This window comes from Lethenteron reissneri, chromosome 20 (assembly GCF_015708825.2).
Source record: "Lethenteron reissneri isolate LAM-NWPU_2019-01 chromosome 20, ASM1570882v1, whole genome shotgun sequence".
Taxonomy (NCBI): domain Eukaryota; kingdom Metazoa; phylum Chordata; class Hyperoartia; order Petromyzontiformes; family Petromyzontidae; genus Lethenteron; species Lethenteron reissneri.
This window is the reverse complement of record NC_083798.1, coordinates 5,320,392-5,332,415: the sequence shown is the minus strand read 5'-3', so window position 1 is coordinate 5,332,415 and position 12,024 is coordinate 5,320,392. Positions and strand designations below refer to the sequence as shown.

At 39.6% G+C, this 12,024-nt stretch overlaps 1 protein-coding gene across 1 annotated transcript in view; it reads left to right on the top strand.

Annotated features, from left to right (window-relative positions):
* The window catches only part of THSD7A (thrombospondin type 1 domain containing 7A), a 329,681-nt gene that overhangs the window by 36,029 nt on the left and 281,628 nt on the right, over positions 1 to 12,024 (top strand). Inside the window, 1 exon segment of the mRNA XM_061554639.1 lies at positions 5,816 to 7,273. Within this exon segment, the coding sequence (XP_061410623.1) occupies positions 7,048 to 7,273 (226 nt within the window). The 5' untranslated portion in view covers positions 5,816 to 7,047.

The window sequence follows — 12,024 nt, the reverse complement described above, 5'->3', positions numbered from 1 at the left end:
CTGGTTCTGGGGACAGGTGAATGCTGTTCCTTTGCACAGATGCCCTCAGCCATCGGCGCTCTGGGACGGGATGTGATCCCTAGCATAGCCCCCCCCCCTCCCCCCGTAAACAAAAAACACATCTCTATTTAAAGCTTTCGTGACTGCAGGGATTCATCTTCTTGGTTCTTTCGGTAAAGTCACGTAGAAGGGAAATAATACAATAAAAAAACATAATAAAATAATTCTCACGACGTTTCGGCCACAACGCAAGCAGCCGTCCTCAGGTGAAGAACAGGTCTGTCAGAAAGACATTCATTCAGGCGCTGTCTTTCCGACAGACCTGTTCTTCACCTGAGGACGACTGCTTGCGTTGTGGCCGAAACGTCGTGAGAATAATTTTATTATGTTTTATTTTTATTATTTTATTATTTCCCTTCTACGTGACTTTACCGAAAGAACCAATAAGTAGTGTATGGGTTCCCTGGTAAAGTCACCTCGGGGGGTTGTTTTTGTTTGGGGGTGTGGGGGGTTTGTAGCTTTAACCGGTGGGGTTATAATTTAGAGCCCTTTGCCCTCAGAGGCACTTGGCATTTTTGAAACTTGGGTGTTGAGAGGGCCACCGGCTATCTCGCCGCATTGAATAGGTCATCCGGTGCGCACGTGTTTACCCTTTTAAACACCCCCCCCCCCGCCACTGTTTGATTATTATTTTGAAACAAAAAAAGATTACAATTGTGTGCGTACATTGTTTACGTAAACTGCCTTTCGTACGAGTATTCCATGAAACTAATTAACGGTATGTTTGAGTGGAAGCTTGCAGTGAAAATGCGCAGAAGATTGTGGTTCACATTTCCACAGAATAAATTTCAGAGATCGCTTAACATTGTATTTCTGTTGTGTCGTTGTTGTGGTGAATAGGATTGAAATTCATTGCTTACACAATTGTAGTACCTCTTGTAACCCATGCAAACCTACAATTTTAATCTGCATTAAATTAATTTATGAAAGCAAAACATCAATGATGTGCAGCATGTCTTATTTACTTAAACGTGAGATTAAATTAAATTATGGCAATTGGACCACTTTAATCATACTCTATTGTGTTGCAATAAAATATTTGTAGTTTCAGCTATCTCAATGGGTAGACGAGTTTTAGAAGTGCTCTGTTCTTTGAAAATATCTGCAATAATGAGATTATTTTCTGAGTTTACCTTAATGAAGCTTGAATTCTCTTCTTGCTTATGGCAATATGTTTCATGCACAAAAAAGATCATTCATCTTTAATTCATTTACGTGCCATGGTAGGGGTTGATCGTTTTAATTGGACGCACTTGTGTGCAACTCCATAACTTCATGTGAAAAGGCAATGGCAAAGCAAGGCAGCAGTGTAACATCCGATGAGTTTGTAAGTAACGGAATCTATCAGTAGTAGCCACTGTGATAATAGTAATACTAGTAACGCATACCAGTTTCTGTTACCATCATGCCTAGCCTTTTGTAGACTATGAAAAATAATTTTACTCTGAAGATCGATGAAGTTTTTCATAAATAACATATTCAGAAATAATGAACACCGTTAACAAATCAGAACGACAAACGGTAGCATTTGTGACGAAAGTCACAATATACAATTTAAAGAGGAGTCGGACAAAGGTTACACGTTCGCACAGGTTAGTAACAAAGTCATGAGAATATATTTTCTGAAAATTGGATTTAAATAAAGGTTGTGTACAACAAGTTCAATAAACAGTTGAGAGACATCTGTTTACAGGGGCACAGCTGAAAAGCATGGCAGAATATATATATACCCTAGTTATTTTATTCATTTTAACATGTAGGCTTTCGCGACAAATATCATGAATAATATTTTTTTTGGGTTAGATCGTGTAAATATATAAATGCGTCGTTAAAACCTGCCACCACCCGACACAGCCAACTTGTAAGGTTTGTCACTTAAACAGAACGTGCCAATTCGTTGGTAGTACAGCACCACCGGTGTGTTGGAGAGCAAAGCCACAACATTTACAATCTGAGTACGACGTTTCGCCAGCAATTTACAACTAGCTTCATCAGGCGGCAGCCAGATTTGTGGAGGGGTAGATGTGATGACGTCACTTGTGAGCCCTTCTTGAGCGAATTGGGGGGGGTTAATGAATGCATATAAATGACTATGGTAATTCATTGCCAGTTGAGTTATTTGTGTGGTAATCAACGCACATTATGCGTGCAGATTATGCAAGCCCATTGTTCTTGTATCTCCTGTCGATTGTGTGCACGAAAATATCGGTACCTGTTATTGTCTGTTCACAAGTAATCCCCATTGAAGTAAAGTGACTTGTATAGGCATTCATTTAAACGATGTATTATTTGATGATTCGCTTCCAAGCACCACTAAGTCTGTAGTTATTCGAATGGTTATATTAGATTTTATTTCTCTCAATGTCAATAGATTCTCTAATAATTATTAGTCTTGGCCAGTAGTAACTAGTTTTGCACAGAACTTCAACATTATCAAAATGAATGTAGTGTCCTAGTTGGCACGTATGTTCTGCCACTGCCAAGAGTTATATGTGGGAGTATTTAATATTGCTTTGGTGTTCTTTTAGTCTCATGCTGATCATTCGTCCTGTGTGCCCAATATCGTATTGTCAGAAGAGCAATTAATCCGGTACACACCTTCTGTTGATAGCATCGGCAATACATCTTTAGTACCGGATATTGTATTCTTGGGTCTTTCAGCAAAGTCACGTAGATAGGTTCAAAGAAAGATAACAGAAAATAACAAAAAACTACGACGTTTCGATCGTAACACGGAAACACCCAAGAATATGAATTCCTGCAGTCACGAAAGCTTTAAGTCAATATTTACCAGATATTAATTTCTGTATTTTATGTACCGTGCCAAATATGACTCAGATGTTTGGTTTTTCCAACAAAACTAACCAAACATCTGGCTCGTTTCATCAGTTACTCCCGCAATTTGTGGTATTTAATAGTTTAAATTACTTGGTCAATTTCAACGCTCGTGTTATTTGATTTGGTTTTGGTATTCAGTGACCTGTTGATTTGTGCATCATTGTAACCGTTCAATTGCAGCACTTCTTTAACATGTTTAATTTCACTTCTCAGACTATCACCATCTGACACTTTCTTAGCCCGATGTATGAGTGTCTTGATGAGAGAGGATTTCTTGCGGGGCGATGGTATGACTCTGCATTCAGATAGGCATCAGTGTTCGTTTTCGGTAAATGCTGTGTCTTATTGTACCGTTTAGACCGCGCCCGATATCCAGACATGGGAATTTGTCAGCTTCCACTTCCATGGTGAACTGGTTGGATGGGTTTTGCGAGTTGAGATGGTTTAGAAATGCATTGAGGAAATATTTGCCGTGTGGCCAGACCACCAAGGTGTCACCCACCTATCTGAACCAAGCAGAGGATTTTAGTGTGCTTGAAGTTGTTTAGACTATGAATGCAATTTGACTGTACTGTTGCCATAATTCAGCCCACTAGTGTTAAACCAGCTTGAAATATGATTTGTTCCATTATGTCATTGGTGACATTTAGTTCGAGTGTAATCATCTACTTTCTGGCAAAATATGCTGCTCACCTCCGCCGGAGAGCAGGAATTAGTATGATAAAATGAAATATAGCACAGCAATTTGAACGAAAGCACCATGGCATATGGTAGCTGTTTGCCTTTTAATGCTCCACCATAGAACAAAAAGCCTGCCATTGATCACGTGTCAAATGTTTCAGTACTCAGGAGCCAGTGAGCTAATGAATTTGGATTGTGACAAAATGCATGCTAATCTACGATCTGTTAAAGGCATGTTAGGTGGTTTTTTATGTTTTCCTTACGTGGACACTCGTGTAAAGAAATGCATTCGATACGTAGAAGAACATCACATCAAACCAACTGGAGCCACAGGTAGAAATTGAAATGGCATTTATTTGAAAACATTTTCATGTGCTTGGTACTACAATACAGCAAAATCTTCTTGGTTCTTTCGGTAGAGTCACGTAGAAGGGAAATAATAAAGTAATAAAAAAAAACATAATAAACACAATTTTTATTTTATTTCCCTTCTACGTGACTTTACCGAAAGAACCAAGAAGATGAATCCATGTAGTCACGAAAGCTTTAAATCGAAATACAGCAAAACTTAAAGAAAATTGATAAAATTGTGACAGGAATTGACCCGAGCACCATATAAGTCCTGTTGGTTGAAATAAAAATGTGTAGGAAGTGTCTACAATATCCCCTCGCTATTCACGAGGAGTACATTCAGGATAGCAAATTTTGCGGAAAACGAATTTTGGCCTTTAGAAATATTTTTTGTTAATGAATTACCTTAAATACATAAATAAGATATGAAATACACGAACATTTTCATAACATAACATAACTAAAATTGCTGTAATTATCATGAAGTTAATAACAAAAAATCAAAACATTGAATACTAGTTCATAATTTAACTTTCCTTAAATTATGATGATGCCTCGAAGTAATGTAGTAATGGTTACCTCATCACATTACCTCATCACATTGCCTCATCACATTACCTCGTCACATTACCTCGTCACATTACCTCATCACATTACCTCGTGACATTACCTCGTCACATTACCCCATCACAATATCTCATCACATTACCTCATCACATTATCTCATCACTTTATCTTTCTCTGTTTCTCTCGATGTAGTCGTGTAGAGTTCCAGATGTCATTTTGTGAGAGCAACTTTGTGAAAAACGATGAATACTGAACGACTTCTTCCCGCTGGAGCACACAATCCTCTTGGAATCTGATTTATACACAATCCTCTTTTACTCTAGAAGTCTCCATGGATGTATATGTAGGTGGCCAGGTAGTGGTGGACTGAATGAGGTTTGGTGGACGTATTGTGTCAGTGTCAGGGTATTTTATCGATACATTTCGATCTTTGAGCAATGTTGGGGACATCTGAGAATACTCGGTGGACTGAATGGCTTCCAGAAAGAAATCTCATTGTGACTATACCCACGTATGCACTCACAAAAGTAAAGCAGTTTAACATGTACACATTAATTCAATGTTTGCTTTTGAGGATGATCCTGTGCTGTATATTTCATCTCGTCTCGATACTTTCCACTCATGCGCTACACTTTCTTGGCAATGGGAAAATTCTGACAATTGCAATAGGCAGACATGCAATTTTGATTCTCGTGAATATTTTGAAAGGCGTATCTGTTACACAAGGGACACTCAGAGATGGTGATTCTTGCAACAGTGGGGAAAATTGCTATGAGAAGTCTCCTTAGAAAACGTCTGCAATTACAGGGCCATCACACAAGGGGGTTCAACTTCACACATGGAATGAAATGATCTACTGAAAATGCTCACACATTCTAAACGTGTACAACAGCTATAACTTCTGCTCTAATGTCGCATTTTTGGTTTGAGGATGTTTCATTGCCAGCAGTGGTGCAGAAGGAGTCTGAAGAACTTATAGAATTGAGTACAGAAATGCCATTTAACCATGTTGCAAAATCTGTGAATGCATACATGCATTCGCACCTGGCTCAAATATTGTTTGGGCAATGGTACGACCACTGTGTTTTGTGTTGGCTTGTGCAGGAGAGACATTGAAGTGAAGGAGTTATGGGACTAGGAATCTAGGTTTCTGGTCTCTGGAGGAGTAGCACAAAGGGACATTTGCTTGTGATGGATATGATACATTTTCTGTGCATCTTTGCAGGAAAAAAAACCCTGTAATAATTTACTTTCCTGATGGCTCTAAATCAATAACTGTAGATGATGATTTTCTCTTCTGTGTTATTCTCTTTCTCAGGAGTAATCAAAGCATCATCTGGGCTGCAAATCCATTTCAAATCCAATTGCCTGCACTTCTGCAAACAGCAGCTGTCACATTGATGCACGGAAGACTTTGAAATTGTCATTGGGTGGCTGATTCCTAAAAGCTGAATGACTCTGCTTGAGAGCACGACCCTCTGAAACCCAATGGTCATCTAATTTGTTCAGAGCATCTACTTCAGGAGAGTGAGGAAGTTTAAACAAAGGATGTCAACCCTCTCATTCATCTGACATTTTGGGACAGCTTGTCCATTTGCATCTCAGCTGCTTCCACGGCACAGGCTCTGATCCCAGGGCTGTCGTCCTGCATGTGTGCCACTCGATTTGGCAAGACATGCTGGTTTTTCCTCTCATGTCAGCAAGGCCCAGAAAGACAAATCCATCTTTAATCTTCCTAAATTCGGGCAACTACTGATGTCACATTGAGGCTTTCTGGATGATATTCATGTGATAACGGCCTCCTTACATATTCCCCAAGCTTTGCCACTGCACTAACATTGAATAGCGGATAAAAAAAAAAATCCCTGTTCACTGTTGCCTGAGTGTTGCCCGGTGATGAAATATTCACACAGTAAGAGCCAGGATTTGCACACGTGCTGAGCAATCAAATGCATTCTAACACGCCAAGCTGGGGTTTTCACTGAAGCGGCGCGTTAATGTGGAATTTTAAATGTAGACGTGCGCGCTCTCTGCCTTTCCGCATAATGAGTCAACACACACTCTCATTGTGTGGTGGAGGTGAATAATCATAATAACTAAACTAAACAAAGTGCACTGTACCCGAGAAGGCGGTATTCTCGCTGTTGTGAATTTAAAATACAGAGAAACCGACTGAACTCTGTCTATTAAAATATGTGTAATCTACCAATACCTTAAAGTTTCAGACTGCTCCTAAGAACAGAATAAGACTTTTTTTCCCCTCCCCCCACGAATTTATGCGAGCCTCCTTTCATAGTGCCCTCGTCAATAAGCGAAGCACGGAAGCCTGCCTACGTTTGCACTGGGTGGCATGTTAAAGATGACGACAACCATTGCATTAGGCGCATAAGCAGGCTGAGTGGCTGAAGCCAAAGGATCTTTCTTGCCCGTGACTGATTCAATTCAGAAAGTACGCCCTGCCACAGTTTTCACGCTCGAATGCCCTCTCCGCAGTCTGCAGCCTTGAATGGGATTTAGCCTGTGTGAAAAGCGGACCACTCACTGCTAAGTATGAGCAGCGAGCCGGGGAACTCTGCCATGAAGCTCTTCGTGCATCAGCTGTCGCTGCCGGGAAAGGAGACCTTCAAAGTGAAGTCCTGGGCTGGGGTGTTTTCCATCATGCCCCAGAAGAGCCGATGGCGGCTGCTTCTGCCTCTCCTGCTGATGACATCTCTTGCATCCTTGGCTCTCTGTGACTCCGCCGATGCCGAGGATAATGTATATGTGTGGCGAGCGGGTGAGTGACTCTTTGTACTTTTGCCTCTGGATAACTCTATTTTTACCATCGTCATGTAGCAAGCAATCTCTCGTTTGTGATGTTTTTAAAATGTGTTTTTCAGTTCATATCTTTACTATAATATTGTGCGTGAAGGAATGCACAACATAATTAAATGCCAGAAGAAAAAAAAAACATTACTGGTCTGATTGTACTTTGAACCATTTTTTTGGTATATTTCCATACATTCATTATTTTCAACAAGATGTGAATACAGGATTCCATATAAATGTTAGATTTAAAGTAGTAATGCATACTTAATGTTATACATTTTTGTGCCTGTAATATAAATGTGATGTTGCATGAAATTGTGAATGATTGGCAATTATGATATGCACCACTCCACAAATTGAATTCTTTAGCCTTTGAAAAAAAAAAGTAATGAAAATGTTGCCACTTAAAGTAAATTTCAATGATGTTATTATTGCTCAAAATGACAGCCTCTATAATGCATCATATAGATATGGGGTTGTTGTTGTGCTTATTTTGTTTGCCATACATGAAAAATGCAATCAATGGGATTAAGGGTGTGTGAATTCCTTGTGTTGTATTGCCCACATAAATTGTAATGCATCGCCAGGATGGATTATGTTTGAGAGCAGGAGACAGCGGGGTTGGGATGGGTTGAGATGGGTGCGAGGTTGGGCGCGGAGGACGGAGAACACCATTGTGCTGGCTCTGGGGCCGTTTAGATGTCAGGAATGCCAAATACATGACAACCGGACATGCCCCGCAAGACAAAGCCACATTGATTTAGCAAAGTCAATTTGATTGTGAGTCGATTTAACTGCTTAAACCGAACCTGTTTAAATTGATTTTAAAACAAACCCACTTTTGGGGAGGTTTAAAGTTTGAAATTAACTTGGCAAAATCAATTGAACAAGCATGAAGCCGAATGAAACAAAAATAAATTAAATGTCAAAATCTCTCTGATTATTGGGTTGTGTATGGACTAAGGTTTATATTTGCTTCCAGTGTACAGTTTGAAGGTTTTTTTTATAATGAAAAAGAAAACAGTGATATTTGAACACTTAATGTAGTTTGCATCTCTGTGACCATTGATAACAATTGGAAGAATATAGTACAGTGTTTATTAATATCATGATTTAAAAAATATATATTTTATTTTGAATTGGCATTGGTTGGTTGTATCAATATTGCTGTTAGGGTAAATAGATTTAATGCATTTGAAATTGAAATAGAAAACGCAAATTAACCTGGGTCCAGTGAAAGTATATCTTTTTTGCTTTTTGTTGGCTGAAAAATCGATCCCTCTCATTGCAGACCTTCCTTTAATATTATAGGGAAGGATGGTTATACTCAAACGAATTTTTAAGATTCGGTTCCAAACCGAGGTGCCGTAATGCCATAAACTGCCTCGCCTGATGCACACATTAAATCAGAGTTATTAACTTTAGAAAATTCCTGAACTATGGTTTCTCAACATTGTCAAAGTGTTTGTAATTGTATAAGTGCTGCTATGCATAGCTGGTTTCAGACACGCTCAGTCGTCTAGGAATAGTGTCTATAATGTCTAGAGTGTTAAATTAATATTTATACAAGCATACAATTACACTGTGTAATACATGTTTTTGTTCCTGGGTAGTAAGTGTTATTTCCAAATTACTTATGCCTCAAAAGTACAGAAAATGGCTATTATTCCCCACAAACTTTGCTTTTGTGACCGGGACAGTGATATTTTGAAATTTACCTATTTTCCAGAACATTCTAGATAGGTTCAGTGCGGAGTAAACTTGGAGTAACTTATAGAACATTCTAGAACTTTCCAGTAATATAAATAGTAGTATAAATACAGGGGTTTGCATTTTTCTGAGATGGCATCAAGCGGCTGCAAGCATCCGGCAGACGCATTTTGCTATGTCTGCGGCCAATTTATCAAGACAAAAGCGAAAAATAACTCTGTGGAAGCATCTTCTAAGATGTGTGAAGCCTACAAGGCATATTTTGGCATGCCTGTCGGGGATCAAGACAAACCCTGGGCACCTCATTTCGCCTGTGAGCAATGCAAAAAAACTCTGGAAGGTAAGATGGGCAATTGTTGCTCGGAATTTTATGTTATAAAATTAGTAAAAAAAAAATTGTAAAAGCTTATAATTTAATTCTATTTTACAATTTTCAATGTTATTGAAAAAATATTTATTATATATTCAAAAATGTTGCGAGAATCTCTTATACATTAGTCATGGGTGAAATAAATGTATGTTTGTAGGATGGTACAGAGGGGAAAAGAGAGCCATGAAATTTGCTATCCAAAGAATTTGGCAGAAACCCACTGACCACTCAAGCAACTGCTACTTCTGCATGATGGACCCTTCCAAACGCTGGACTGGCAAGAATGCACCTGCTATCACGTATCCGGACCTTCCTTCATCCATCGCCCCAGTGCCACACTGCCATGAGCTCCCCGTACCCACTCATCTGGAGAGAGAGCAGCCGTCTTAAAGAAGAGAGCAGTAAGTCAGAGAGTGAGGAAGACATTGTAGATCCAGATGACACTTTCAGACGTGGAGCTGAGGAGAGAAACCCATACTACCCCAACCAGAAAGACCTCAACTACTTGATCAGAGATCTTGGTCTCACCAAGTCCAATGCCGAGCTTTTGATGTCTAGGCTCAAGCAGTGGAACTTGTTGGATGAAAGTATGCAAGTCGCAGATCAGACGAAGCATCACCAACTTTTTTGCAGCTTCTTCACCCGTCAAGATGGGCTCTGCTTCTGCCACAATGTGACCAGTCCTGTTCGAGGCAATCGGAATCGCCTGTAACCAGAATGAGGGGTGCCTCTTCATTACCAGCTCATCCAGGAGCCTCAAAGCCATGCTGCTCCATAATGGTAACAAGTACCCGTCTCTTCCCCTGACTCACTCGGTGCATCTCAAAAAGGATTACAACAGCATCAAAACCTTGCTGGACGCCTTAAAGTATGATGAGAACAGCTGGGAGGTCATTGGATTTCAAAATATTGGCATTCCTGATGGGTCTCCAAGGTGGTTTTACCAAGTTTCCCTGCTATATTTGTCTTTGGGACAGCAGGGACACCAAGGCGCACTACCACAGGCGGGACTGGCCACAGCGGACTGAGTTCTCTGTGGGGAGGAACAACGTCAATGGTAGCCACTGGTGGACCCCCAGAAGGTGCTGATGCCACCACTGCATATCAAATTGGGCCTTGTGAAAAATTTGTCAAAGCTTCAAGTAAATCTTGACTTAAAGCTTTCGTGACTGCAGGAATTAATATTCTTTGGGTCTTTGGGTAAAGTCATGTAGATAGGTTCAAAGAAAATAATTTGTATTTTTTTGTTATTTTCTTTGAACCTATCTACGTGACTTGACCGAAAGACCCAAAGAATAATCCTTCAAATACCGTCAAGACTTCTTCCCGAAGCTGTCTGAGGCAAAGGTCAAAGCCGGTGTCTTCGTCAGACCACAGATAAAGAAGATCCTCGAGTGCAATGAATTCCCCAAGAAGCTCACTCTTGAGGAGAAAATGGCTTGGAACAGCTTTGTCGCAGTGGTTTGTGGCTTCCTGGGCAATCACAAAGTCGAAAACTATGTGGAGCTGTTGATGAGGCTCTGGTGAAGAACTATGGCACAATGGGCTGTAGGATGTCCCAAAAAGTCCATATCCTTGATACTCATCTTGATAAATTCACGGAGAACATGGGAGCGTACTCGGAGGAGCAAGGCGAGCGCTTCTACCAGGATATACTGGACTTTGAACGCCGCTACCAAGAGCAGTGTAACGATAACATGATGGGAGACTACATTTGGGGCCTGATTCATGAAAATGATTTACAGCATAATCGTAAATGTCGAAAACTACTCACTTCTAAACCTTTTAGTTTCATTTTTGTATTAATTAAGTATAAATACATGTTATTTTGCATCATATGTTTTTTTCTGACTTTATGTGAATGATAAGACACAAATTCGCCCGTTTTCTCATTGAAAATAGGTAAATTTCAATATATCACTGTCCTGGTCACAAAAGCAAAGTTTGTGGGGAATAATAGCCATTTTATATACTTTTTCGGCATAAACAATTACGAAATAACACAAAAATTGTGTTACATAGTGTTATTAATGTTCACTCACTGAACATGCACAGTTTATTTGCATTATTCAAATTAGAGAAACAAATGTGCGAGTATAAATGTAACTTAATAATGTGGTGTGTGTGTGTGTGTTGTCTGTGGAACGTATGGGTCTTGCAATTAAGTTAACTTATCAACATAATTTAGCTTAGTCTTGAGAGGCCTGGTATCTGCAGTGTGAATTACAGTGGTTTAATTTGAAAGAGTTACAATTAGACCTTGTTCACCTCTAAATACTAACAGTACAAATATCAATTAAACACACCCATCACTGAAGCTTGAAACTTGAAGCTGTATAAAAGCATATAATGCTTTAAATATGTAAAACTGCAACATTTCCCGACAAATTCACACCACATCCAGCACCTCTGATTAACACGGTTGGCTGTGTAAGGTGCAAAAGAAGTTCTACATACATGCATGAAACAGCTCTTGAATAGATGGAATGGTAACTTTTTGTACGTATGTATTTTGAACTTCTTTCACACCGTACGTTTGAAGATTTTTTTCCTTTGCATTCGTCCGCAACACACTTCGGACATCAACAATCTCAGTTGCGCTGCAATGATTAAAGCAATGCACAGTTTTTAGTGCAGTG